Source organism: Leptidea sinapis, chromosome 28, assembly GCF_905404315.1.
Source record: "Leptidea sinapis chromosome 28, ilLepSina1.1, whole genome shotgun sequence".
In the NCBI taxonomy this organism is placed as follows: Eukaryota; Metazoa; Arthropoda; class Insecta; order Lepidoptera; family Pieridae; genus Leptidea; species Leptidea sinapis.
In genome coordinates, this window is record NC_066292.1 from 10305469 (window position 1) to 10319691 (window position 14223).

The 14223-nt window shown below is 33.4% G+C and overlaps 1 protein-coding gene across 2 annotated transcripts in view; it reads right to left on the reverse strand.

The window, feature by feature from the left end:
- Window positions 1-387: 387 nt before the first annotated feature.
- LOC126973177 (RNA-binding protein 33-like) overlaps window positions 388-14223 on the reverse strand; it is a 32457-nt gene continuing 18621 nt past the window's right edge. For both annotated transcript variants that reach the window (XM_050820390.1, XM_050820389.1), the window contains 8 exons: window positions 13716-13837; window positions 13339-13553; window positions 12229-12385; window positions 11619-11764; window positions 11074-11147; window positions 9793-9849; window positions 9351-9707; window positions 388-4918 (listed from right to left, as the gene is read on the reverse strand). In XM_050820390.1, the coding sequence (XP_050676347.1) occupies window positions 4787-4918; window positions 9351-9707; window positions 9793-9849; window positions 11074-11147; window positions 11619-11764; window positions 12229-12385; window positions 13339-13553; window positions 13716-13837 (1260 nt within the window). In that variant the 3' untranslated portion in view covers window positions 388-4786. The remainder of the gene's footprint in view (window positions 4919-9350; window positions 9708-9792; window positions 9850-11073; window positions 11148-11618; window positions 11765-12228; window positions 12386-13338; window positions 13554-13715; window positions 13838-14223) is intronic.

The following is a 14223-nucleotide window of genomic DNA, read 5'->3' on the forward strand; positions in this document are numbered from 1 at the left end:
ACGTAATTAAACAATTGCGGACATTGTGAAGGGAAACTTTATATGGAATTGTGTAACGAAGGTAAATATTGAAAGTTTGAACATTCTTCACTGAACTTGTTATTTTAGATAATCAGGAGATGGATTCAAGGAAATGGTGTGGAAATAAAAGATTGAAATTCAATGCAAAATTTGATTTATTTTCAAATCCAGCCTTATACAGACTACTTAGTAGTCAATTTGTATACCCTTTCTGATACAGTTATTGTATTTACAACAATACAAATATTTACATAGTAATATTTACATTACAAAAACAAGACAATAAATAAAAATGCGTGTTGCGTAAAATCTTGGGTGTTTTATTGGTTTTCAGATCTTAAAAGGTAACGAAATAACAGTCAACTCTCTCTCTTAACATATTTATTTTGAAAAGCTAGCTACTAACACCGCGATATCTGACGGCCTATCTAAACGACTAAAATATAAAAAACAAAGTAGTATACACTGTAATGTAATAATGAATATCGCACTACGGTACAGCAATGTGCTTTAAAATGACATAACGCGTGATTGATATATATCCTAAGGCGATACCGCACTGACGAAGTGTGTATTGTATTTTTTTAATTGCATGTTTGAGGGTAATGTGAAAAAAGATGATTCAGTGGCAGGATTCATGCGGAGGATGGAAGAAAGTTGACTTTCCATATAGATCCAGCAAATGTCTATTGAAGTGTTAGGGAGACGTATCCGAGTTGGGACAACCCATACCCACGTGAGAAATGGCGACTGCTTTGAGATACATTAGAAACACAAATCAATACCTGAATAATAGTTATTCAGAACGTCCGCTCACCACAGTTGGGTGACTGAATTGTTTGCATTGCGAATTATCCTATTATTATGTATTTGTTTAAATAATTCTGGATAAAACTTGCTAAATGTGCATATAACACCAATATATTATATCTACGTATAGTAGTTTCAATGACTTTAATTTAATTTCACCTTTATTTCATATTTTTATTAAATAATTCGATTTATATATCGGTTATTAAAATGACCAATAGATAAATAGCAAAAATTTCATAGATAAATCCCAGCAACTGACGCCATAGAAATAAACTCGGTTTGTCTGTCTGTCACTCTGTAACTGATAACATTGATTACGGGATGGGTAATTAAGGTGACGAACATATGGAATCAGGGGCTTCATTGTATCTAGACTACAAGTGGATACTGTACAGATGCTTCGTTGAAAAATAATTTCAATGAAATATTTATGTACCTTTTTTAATTAATTTGCAGAAAAAGTCAATTAAACGTAAGTATCCCATGCTGTGTTCGTTTAATAAATTAAAACCACCCATTAATACTTCTCAAGTTAAGGATTTGTAGCGGAGAGCCCAGTTATTGTAGTTTATTGCTTAACGTCTCCTCTTTTTGGATTGGTTTTCGACTTGTTACCAATGATTCGAAGTTTTGACAACGCTCAAAATTTTAGATACATACACACCGTCAGTGAAATACCGTCTTTACAAATAGATAATTACAAACACACGTGCATATTTACAAACCGATCGTTGTAGTATCATATTTCTTATAACAACACAATTCGCAGATTTTTAAATATTTATTTGGGTTATACGCAATACAGTTAATATGTATTTTTATAGCAGGCGAGGTAACAGTAAGTTAGTATCTGCTTTTATTATAATTATAGCATCGCTGGCACGACGTTATGCGTTTCTATATATTATGATGTACATATTGAGTACTATATTTATTAATGACTTAGCAGAAATAGTATAAATCGACGTACCAGAGATGAGTTCAGAAAGTATTGTCAATACTTCTATTATATCGACAAAGCCTTAAATTTTGTATCATTGATAAACACGCATAGCGTCGGTCTCGGTCATTGACCTCAATTAAGCTTAACAATTTTAATTCGTGGTTTAGAATAACAGGCGACAGTTCTTAGTCAGAAATTAATATTACATGTGTCAAGTGCCTGAAACATGTAACATCAATTAAATAAGTATATATGTTATAAACAGACTTAATTATGAAGTAAAAAATATGTGTACCAGAGTACACAGGTAGTCTGGTACCCGTGTACGAAGTGAAACTTCTTAATGACATATCATTTTTCTACTATTTACAACTTCACAGATATAGCATAGATAAGGATTAAGATAAAGATGTCCGTATTAAATTAAAACTATTTTATTATTAAAGACATGCATACAAATAAGTATTTTTATTTTATCACTTTCAAACTAATGCTTTTTTCCTTACGACACTAGTGAACTTTGATTAAAAAAACAAAATGGCGTGTAATTTAAAATTGTGACGACATTGCTATAAGATTTCTGTCATACGCCGATAAAGAAGTTTCACTTCAAAAAACATGTTGCATTACAATTCTCACAACATAAACTTTCTTGAACTATATTGAATCGATTATAACGTACAAAACAGTTTTACAATCATTTTAATTAAATAAATGTATAATTTAAAGATTAACGAGTAATAAAAGAGCCATTTGGAAACATTTTAATGTTTTCCTTTCGACAAATCAAGGACAGACTAAACCAATCCAGTTTAGGTTATTCTTAGCGTATAACTGTAAATGTATTTATTTCACAAACTGCAGTACTCGAATACAAAGTCAATATTTTTTTAATAAAAATTAGGGTCAGCCAGATGATGGAAAATATTCAGCACACGTTCAAACAAGAAAAAACATTAGGGAATTACTACAAAATATCCTCAATACAAAACTTAACTTCAAACGGTTTTGAAGTGAATAAATGCCATTTTGTTTGGTACAAAATAATTATTTTGTTGCGAAGACATCATAAGAATCAAGAAGCTATTATCTAGTAAATATATGTATAACATGGAACGCGTATGTAAATCGCCGAGTCCCGCCACATTTTAATTGGGACACTCGGATTGCCAGTGACTTTCATAATTATTTATGTGAGTATCAATAATTCACAGAACAGATATCTCTATGATCTTATAATTTATGTTAAAACAAAAACGCATGAGCGGCCAAACGTAATAAAGGTCATAAAGCAAGACCGTGCCTTTTGCACTTAACTACAGAATACGCACGAGTTGAATGCAGAATTCATGAATGCGATAGTGCTGTGACCTGTGTGTATCGATAAATTAAACGATGCTTCAAGTTTACCATTTTAATCTAATAATTTAATCTCAAATGTTTGTTCTGCCTTTCTTCAACACACATGTTTGAAGTATTTTTCGTCATTTATCGTGCTTGGCGATGAATATAAACTCGTTTTTTTTAAACAGAACCTGATGGATACTGATCAGTCATTATTGAAAAATAACACGCAATTGCAACTTTAGTATTACAGCGAGCGACGACTACGGCACAGCACTACACTTCAGGCACGCGAGGTGAGTCGTGCGGACTGCGGGGGGAGGGTCTCCCGATCTGTACCCCGACAGCATTCAACTCACGCGCGAACTGTACATGGTTTCTAATACAAACAAGCCCAATAGGCACACATACAATATAATATACACATCTATTGGTTTTCAACACAATATTTCACCTCAAATCTAACGAGTACTCTTAAACGCCTTTATAAACAAGTATTAACTACTCATATTTATTTAACCACAATTCGATAATTTTTAAGTTCTCTTATATTGTAATAGTTGTCACTAAATCGAAATATCTGTAAACTTAAAAATTCCCGAAGCTCGTTTTAGGGCACGGATTAAAACAATTATCGTTTAAAAAGTTACATCCCTAAATATTTGCAATGAACGCCAGCAAAAAAATATTTTTTTACAAATATCTTTGAATGACCAGAAGAATTATACTATAATTATATTATAAATTCTATGACATATTTGTGTCACGCTCAAAGGGGCGGACACCGTCATGAATACCTATTGTAATTGGCTATAAGCATTAAGGTCAATATACTAAATTGTATCCGCATCGCGACCGCACTTGAGTCAAAATGAAATATAGTTAATATTACATTACATGTATTTTAAAATTGAAGTTTTAACAAAACATTTTTCATATTGTGTATTTCAGAGAAAAGAATAAAATAAGAAACCATTTTGGTTTCTTCTTTGAATTTTAATTAAATTAAAATTTAATTTATTAGCGCACTTACATACTTCTTTAAAAAAATTAATTTTTTAATAAAATGTTTGAAAATTCTACTGTTGACCAGAAATAATAGTTTTTCAAACAACAATTTCAATGTTGACATCCTATGGTTATTCAACTTGAATATCATGAAAATACACAGTTCTGTCATTTATTTTGCAAAATATACTTTCTCGATACAAAAACATTTGTAGTACAAAAAAATCAACTTGTTTTTGTACAACATATCCATACAGACTGTATCACCGAATCACTGAATCACTCTCATCAAAATAAATATTTATTTCAGTTGTTCGTTAAATAATAAAATCTTGAAATAAAATAACTTGGATTATTGTGTTCACATTTGCTTATATCCATTAAATAATATAATTGTTTTATAAGCATAACATATATAATAAAGTAATATAACTAGAATAATAGTTCTTAATATGTAAGTATCAATAAAAATTAAAAAGAATTGTAATGATAAACATGTCAAATGTTACACCACTTAAACTTACGCCATATATTTATACTAAAAGTAGTACACTACTATAACAAAACAAAAATTTTGAACAATTAGCTTGCTAAGCTTAACTCAAGCTAAACTTATCCCATAGATAACTAAGCCATTTTTGTATCAATACAAATATGTTACTCTAAACGCACGTTAAGCCTACTAGCAGCGACCATCTTGCTGTTAAATTTCTTCTTGAAATTGCTCGCGGCGGCTGAAGTTCTGAATACAATCCTAGCCGATCGCTCCTCTTTATCCAAGGTCATGCTCTGCAACATTAACCCCATGTATTCCTTCACTAGCTCTTAAGCTATACCTTATATTACGTACTTATCAACACACATATATATATGTTCAATATGAAAGAAACGATTTCTAGTTGGATTTTAAACTGGCTCTCACAGTAAATTTTATAATAAATACGACCTAAAATAATAATTTAACAAAAGATTTGTAAATTTATAAGCCTATAGTTGAACTTTTATACTTCACATTAAAAAATAACTGTAGGTATAAATTTCTGTCATATTTAACATTCAATAATTATTATTTATTACAATAATTACATCTTATTAATAATTATTTAAAAACCCTCATCGAATAGTTTTTTTCTATAGCGTGCATAGATTAATATTATAATCATAAATAAATCTATAAATACAACTTTTTTATCACAGTTTTAAACACATTCTTGACTAGAGACAAAATAATGCAAGATAGCTTGATTGGAATAACTAAGTTTAATTTAATAACTGTCTTATATTGAGTAAAAAATCTAAAAAACATAATCAAACAAGCTAAGCTTTGAGACGTCGGTATGGCAATAGTTACAACTGTTGACTGTCACCTGGGAGGCCCTGGTTCTATCTGTGTTTCGTAAGTTTATTCTACACTTTATAAGGTTGCAACAGTCTTGTGATTCCTTTGGTGTTATAAGATGGACGCGGGGATCACATAATATCAGGTATGTATGCTCGATTATCCACCTCTTCTATTAAAAAAAATTAGTCTACAAGCAACTGTTTTGTGAACCACGTCTTGCATTATTGGTGGCAGAGTAAATAGCCTACACGCAGTTGCAAATGATCGTGCATTAGGCTTAACTAGTCTCTTTCACAGTGTGCCCAGTTACATAGCAATCAGCCTTCACCAGTGGGAGGCTCCTTTGCACAGGATGCCCACTAGATTATGCGTACTACAACGGCCGCGGTGCCTGTTTCTGCCGTGAAGCAGTAATGTGTAAGCATTACTATGTTTTGGTCTGAAGGGCGCCGTAGCTAGTGAAATTACTGGGCAAACGAGACAACATCTTATGTCTCAAGGTGACGAGCGCAATTATTGCAGAATTTTTGAATTTTTCAAGAATCTTGAGCGGCATTGCATTGTAATGAGCTGGGTGTATCAATTACCATCAGCTGAACGTCCTGCTCGTCTCGTACCTTATTGACATAAAAAAATCAGCCTCATAAAATAAAGCTTGTTCTTACTATATCATTAAAAAACCTGTGAAACTTTTTTTTTTCAATTACTACATGTGACAACAACTACATTTTACAGCATTGACAAATGATATGCCTTGCCTTAAGAACATTTGTTTACAAGCGCCATTTCCAATCAAGCTACATTTTGAGTTGACTGTATTTTATCAATATTTCGATAGAACTATGAATATAATATTTCAGCCTTTTGTGCCTCAAACCTTAGGCACTGGGCAGCAAGTAACTTTTAACTAAAATTTATTTAGTGTAAAGTATTCAGACATACAACGTTTGCCGTCTTATAATACTTTAGATACCTTTTGACTTTAAATGCCTTGACACAATCTTTTATACCTACATATATAAATTGGTCAAATATTTTACTATATACAATTTTTTGGGTCTAAACTCTCATTTCTGATATTAGACCCTTACCATATGAGTGTATTCTTTGACATACTTAAATTATGTACTTGAAATCCGAATTTTAAACAGAGTAATTACTATACCGTAAAATTCATAATCAATGGTATATGTTCATATTTTCTACTAAATTATCTTATACAAATACTTCGTAAGTAGCCCAAATTTCATGTCACAGCAATCGTTGTAAATTAACAATATCAGCTTACTCATAGAAATACAACTATGTAAAATTAAAAATATCACAGATATATGAAATAAAATATCGATTACTAATAATAAGAGTACATAGCACAACTTTTCGTCATTATTAAAAATTAAACAAACACAATATTAACTGGTATTGTAAATATAAAAATATCACAGTTTTATAGGAACTTAATATTATGTTGTAAATGTTCAGCCCGTTCACATTATGCCCCAATGGCCTTCTTGGCCAATTTATTGGTAACGAAGAAAATCTTTTACGATCATAGTTTAAATTTTTCATTTCACTTGACTAGGATGAAAACATAATAAATAAATAAAACAGAAATCTAATAAATACATATTAAATAAAATGAAATTGCATTTCATATGAATAAGTCAGAGAAAATTATACAAACGCACAAGTATTATCCATCGACACATCTATTACATTGTTTTAAGTAGCAAAAATGTAACCTTGAACAAGTGAGGGCGTTTTAGTCCGTAGTCCATGATCAAGTAATTTTCTCTCTTTTATGACCAGTTAGAAAGACAATGACAGAACACATTTGATCACGGACTACGTATTGAGAAGCCTTCTAGATTACAATCCTAAAACTGTATTGTCTGTACGTAAAAAAAAAATATTCTGACGCATTCTAATATATATAGATACATTTGTACCACGTTACCAACGTTGTATGAAAAGACGATAAAAGCTTTCGTTTTGGACACATTTACATTGAAGAGAAAATTGGGCCATAATGTGGGCTCGAAGTAACAATTAAAAATGAGATATTTTGGCTTAATATCCAATATAAAAAATATATACTAATGCATACACTAAATTATCAATGAAACGCTCGGCTATGAATGTGACCCCATCTTTCCTCAAAAGTTCACCAGGAATTAATGCAAACCATACTGAAACTACACAGAGCAGAATAACTAGTTATATTTCGAATAAAAAGAATGATTTTCAACCACTAATCTATAAAAAGGAACTTTTTCGTATCCCCTCAAAGCAGTACCCGACGTAACATAATATCTACATGTATAGGCAAGTGAAATAAACGAAATAAACAGAAAATAATAACCGAAGAACGACGCCAACCGAAAGGCATAAGGATAAGTCTCCCTTCTCTGTCTCTCTCTTGCTCCACTCTTCTACACTCCACCTTTTTTACGTCATCGTTAGGTACAGGTGGACCCAGCCTAAGGCAGTTTTACATTGCCAGTGAGATAATGATAAAATAATTCATAAAATATTATAGTTGATTTCAATGTTTTAACTTTTTTTTATCTGTTCAATTTACTCAGCAAAACGGTAACCGCCATATTATTATTATGAACTCCTAAACTAATGAACGGCTTTTAATGGGGATAACTTCATGGAGTGCAGTTTAGTCTGTGCATCTTGAGAGATAAGATAGTTTTAATTTTGATTTGGGACCCATACTTATTTTTATTTTCAATATATGTTTTGTATGGACATATTTTCTATGAGAGAGTTTATTGAAGCACGGAATAACAGGGAGCATATTTTACGAAGTAATTCTTGATATTTTGAAATATATTCGACAAATTTATAAAAAAAACAGTTACCGTATGAGTATGATTATTTATTATGTATAGAACAACGTCTGTCGGGTCAGCTACTGTAAATTATAAACACAGATCTGTCAACAGCTCAACTTCGGTTGGTTTTATTATTTATTTTTCATTGTTCATATATTATTGAACGTCATTGTTGTTGAATATTATCAGGACAGTTCGTAAAGGGAGACGGCACACATATACTAAGAGTTTAGTGGTCTCAAAATAATTATCATGTCATTTGAATTAATGCAATGTAGGTATATTTACTGCAGTATGATAATATGTACTTTAAATTAGCCTGTGTTAGCATTAGTCTGCGGTCAAACACTTAGTGACTCTGTGTAATATTAGTGGTCTTTACTTCTTTATCTACTATTAAGGAAGAACTATTTTCCGCGTGTGTTGTAAAAATAATTACGCATTAAGTACAAAAGTTTTTAATTACGCAAAGAACTGCATATAAATAAATAAATATAAATATACGATCTAATTACTGTCCTCTAATTCACTTTTTATTAGAGGTTATTGTTTAAATTGCTATTAAAGATGTTCTAAATTTATAATATATTGGGTTCAGTTCTGGAAGAAAATATATTATAAGTAGTTTACAATAGTGCAACACGGCGTCGAATTAATGCACTTTCGAAAAATGGGAGTAAGACCCTAATGCTCGGGGAGAACGACATTATGTTGAAAAAAACCAATCAACTACGACTCATGAACGCACACGACGAGTTTACTACGGCAAAAGATAATAATATAATGTACGTTCAAATGGTTTGTACCACAAATTTTTTTATTTAACTTGCATGGCGTCCATTTTGAATTCGCCATCTTTGTTTTTATTGACGACCTCACAGATATAGACGTGGTAGACCGCGCCATTCTTAATAGATCGGTCTACCACGTCGCTAAAACGTTAAATTTTAAAAACACACGAGTTATTGTCGACTTAAGACCATTTGTGTAAATAGGGCCACATTCAAAGCGATCGCGATACACAATTACACTTTACCTGCACAGAATCGCCAGCCAACGTTCGAAGCCTAGTATCGGTAATGCCGTGAGGCAGGTTAGTGACGAAAGCGACAAGACCCAACTCTTGCGGTAAGTCATCACTTTCCGACTCGCTTTCGTACTCCACCTGGGGCTCGTGCTTGTCAGATTTGACGTCCGACTTTGACAGTCTATCAGACTTTGACACTTCGGATGTGCCCAGTGATTTGAAGGCCCGGCTAAAGATGCCCGGATGAGGCTTTGTCGGGTCAGTGGATTCCATTCGCACGAAAACTGATTTCTCGGCCCCCTTACGCTGTAGTATTACGCGTCGGTTTGCTGACTTTTGTATATTTTCTTCTGCTTGTTTCTGGGCCTGTGAAAATTACCAATTGAAGTATTGAAGCGGCAAAACGATATTATGGGCACTTCTTAACAGTGACAGTTTCATGGTTGTATACCTTTTTCGCATCAAAAATGATCCTTTGCCTTCTGTATTCTGTCTGCATTTTTAACTCCTGGTGGAAAATAAAACAGAAACATTAGTATTAAATCAAAATAGATTATATTTATATAAAAATAGAAGAAATTCTTTAAACCACAAAATATAACGCCTAAGTTCTCTCACCTAACTAGACACACATAATATATAATGCAATATAACATTTTCAAAGTGGTTTTGTTGCCTTCTAAACTTCAGCCATTGAACCTTAGGAGTCCAAATGACCATTTTCCGACCACAACGAATAATGAAATATGACTTTATACTTCACTTTTTTCGTGGATTGGAAGATTGGAAAATGATCAAAAATATTCACCACTTTGAAGTACAAAAAGACAAACTGGAGAGAGGAGTTTAACTGGATATTACTGTACTCTGGACAAGCGCCACATATCCAGACATGGTGGGTATTATTTAAAATTGTGGTAAGTATATGATTATATGCTGTAATTTGACGGCAATCAGCTCTTCAGGACATGTTCCACTTTTAAAAATTCCGTTTATTTTTCTCATGCGCTAATTATCTATTTCTAGGCACCTATTTCTGCCGTGAAGCAGTAATGTGTAAGCATTACTGTGTTTCGGTATGAAAGGCGCCGTATGACTATATTTCATTTAAAAAAAAAAACAAACAACCAAACGCTTTTAAGCAAAGTTTTACTATATTGTAGTATTTTATGTTAAAGTTAAGTGGGGTAGAATTGTTTCGTATTGTAACATAACCTTTTTCACTTTATTCATTTCTTCAATTTATCAGGAATTACTGATAGAATTTTCCAGTAAATATTAACTTTTTAAATCCTGTCTTATTAAAAATATTAATTAACCTCAAAAATATTGAAATAGGCTAAAGTTAATAATAAATTTAATTTAAAAAAAATATCGAATTCTTATTTACATAGTGTGGATATAAACAATTAAAACAAGATTTGATACACATACTATTTTGATACTATTATTAATAATAATAAAATGTACTTTCAAAAGTAGAAAATAATTACTGAATGTGAAGAGTTCTCTCAGCAAAATTTAAATCACTAAAAATTATTTTATATTTTTAAAGCGATTTTTTCAAACTGTATTTTATGTATTATAAACATCTTAGGGGGTCAAAATGATTAAATGAGATCAACTGACAATTTTGGACGTAAATATGCGAATGTTCTTCGAATTGATCATTAATGTCCTTTCGCAGATTGAAAACTGTTACACTATAACATAATCACTCGATAATGCTCACCTTTTCAAGTTTTTCTGCCTCAACATCCACTCTTGTAGAACTGGTTACTATGGTTCTCCGTATTGGTGATTTATCTGTAATAAATAATAGGTTAGGTAAGCGGTCTTCAATTTTCCGTACTTATATTAGAACACGTGCACAACATGTGCTTGAATAGTACAGGAGCTTAATCGAACAACGGAAATTGATCTCTCAAATCTTCAGCATCGCTCACGGAAGGCGGCAGCCTTATAACGCTTTTTTAGTTTTGCCTTTTTTTGAAAACTATATGCCTTATAAAGTGTAAACGCTGCCGTAGCCAGTAGAGACTGATTACGATATTTTGTGCATTGAGAATATGAATTTATTAAGAGCCAACTGTCTGAAAAGTTTGCTATCTCTCTGGAGACGCATTTATTGGTTGGTGTATGAATACAAATTGAACACGCACAATAGCCCAGTCAAGAGACTAGTTGATAACTAATGATGCAATCCGTATGGGTGATCACCTATCATCAACTGAGCCTCATACTTTCGGATGGATAGCTGATATAATAACCACCTACCTTTCTTTTTGTTTTCATTATTATTGAAGGTGATCTTCTGTCTGGAGGTAGTTTTTGGTTTCTCCTGATGTTTCGGAGGCAGCTTCGTACGAAGATCCAGCTGCGGTACTTTAGCGCTGTTACCACTTGTTTCTTTGATGCTTTTTCTGAAACATTATACAATGATATAAGTATACAAAACCAAACAAAATAACCATAAATTTTACTGCAGTTTAATATGAGTACAAGCAGGGGCGTGCATATCATATAGGCAATTAGGCAGTGCCTACCTCGTTATGGAACATATGAATTTAATTTAATTCCGTTAATATTTTATTACCAAACTTCAATTGAACACCCTAGCATAAATTCTTTTCTCACGCTAGATTCTAAATACCTACTGTAAGCAGTCTTTGCTTATTCCAAAGCTCAAATACCACTAGTTAGATCCACAGTGCCTACCTTGCTAGAAAATCTATTCACGCCCCTGAGTACAAGTTCGCCTGGGGAAGTATTGTCACTAAACCTATTTCTACGGTTAAACAATAGCGAACTTGTACTTTATTCTTATTAGCCCCCGCTAAAGTACCTATTCCTCTTTATTCTGTGTTATGTCTGTGGCAGTACTAACTTGTCGGTGCTGGATTTGAAGCGGCCCGTGTCTTCGTCGTCAGACAGGATGCCATCGATGTCTCCCAGGATGAGGTCCAGGTCGTCGTCACTGTCCCGCGCCGCGGGCGGCAGCGGGGGCGTGTCACTGCGGCCCGGGGGAGGCGGCGTCAGCGCCTCTGGGACCACACAACTGATTATAATATTATAATGCAAACACTGACACAATTTGCGAAATAGGAAAAATATAATTTATTACAATTTGTTGTTTTGATAACCTCACTTCAAACATAACAAATTGTTTAGATTTACAAGAGCGACATCTCAAGTCAATTTCCTAACATGCAAATATTGGGGTTGAGCAGGTTATCAACTGTAAAGTAGATCCTGTAGATGAAGCCAAAACCTGAGAGTTCAACAAAGCATACAAGATTTTATGACGATACGTCACTCGAACGGTCAGCTCAGTTGGGAGAGCACTGGCACGGAACGCCAGAGTTAGTTTTACGAGTTCATAGCGAGGCGAATCTTTAAATTTTATTTTAATTAAAGAAATTTTTTTCCACCTCAATGAAAAGACCACTTTTAATCCCTGGTATGAGGGAGAAAAGTCAGCGTATCATCCAGGTGGGGGGAAAAAAATCGTATACGGACCAAGTGAGATAAGTTGGACATTGCCACCCGCGATTGTCACCCTCGCCGTCGGCTTGGGTGTCAATATTCCGCGGGTGAGAATTGCTTGTTTCTGACTTAATCAGTTTTTAAATATAATTGATTTTTATGTTATTTTTTCTTCTTTTATTTGTTTTATGAGTGCCATCTACATAGGTACTCCAAGTAAAAATTAAACTAATTGACGGCTTTTTATTAACAATTTAATGGGCTAAGGTGAACAAACAGTTGCTGATCAGCAATTAGTGAGTAAGTGAGTGTAATCAACATTTATTATTATAATAAAAAATGTTATTGTTAAGTGATTTCTCCCACTTCTGGGATACACAAATATAATGTGTACCAAATTTATGTGTAATGCGGGATTTGTACCCGCGTCTCTGACGAGTAATAAGATATGTAGTGAATTTAAAGAAATAAACTTAAATTAATAAGGTATGTAAAATAATATGCTTCTTACCGCAAGTAGAGTTAACTTCTTCCTCTAACTGCGGAGATATTTCTTTCTCCACTCTTTTCTCTAACTTCAGACTCTTTACATCTCCCTCCCTCTCTGGCGACTTTCTAGTTGTGTCTGGTTTTGTGTCTTCTTCCTTTGTACTAGATGGGTTTTCCTTATTTGGCTCTAATCTTGGTTCCACCCTAAGCCTTTCTTTCTCTTGCTGTTCTGGCTCTCTGTCGAAAAAAATATGTAAGATATTTTCTAAGTTTGGATAAGACAGGCGGTTAATAATAATATAAATCTCATATCCAATTCTTATACTATTCTTAGGCCCTCGAATAAATTCAACGGTCACTCTTTCTCCCGTCCATCCTCTTACTGTCTCACTCACTCACCTGTCCCTCAACTGTGTCTGCACCGCGGTCACGTTCTGCCTCCTCCTCCTAACTTCCTTGGCTCGCAGCACTCTTTCTCGCAGTTGCTCCTGCTCGCGGACACGACGGCGATATTCACTCTCCTTAAAATAAAAACAAATTATTTTACTATGGTAAAATCTGAAGATACTAACTATCGCTGATGGTTCTTGAAGACCTTAAAAACGGTATCACGATTGCGCTCGTCAAATGCTTCGCGGTGGAAAATTACGCCGTTTGTAAGAGCGCCTATATACTCCTCCTGGACACACAAGCGTATAGGACTTTGTGTGTCCAGGGAGTTAGGGGAAGTGGCAGAGAGGAACGCATCGTCATGAATCTTAATATACATATTTCTTTTGTGCGTCTGTTGTAACTGAACTCCTGAACCGATTTTTCAAATTTAAGACGTGTACAGGACAACATCTGTCGGGCCCACTAGTTTAACTATATATTTCTTGTAATACAAGATGTATTACAGTGCAATCAC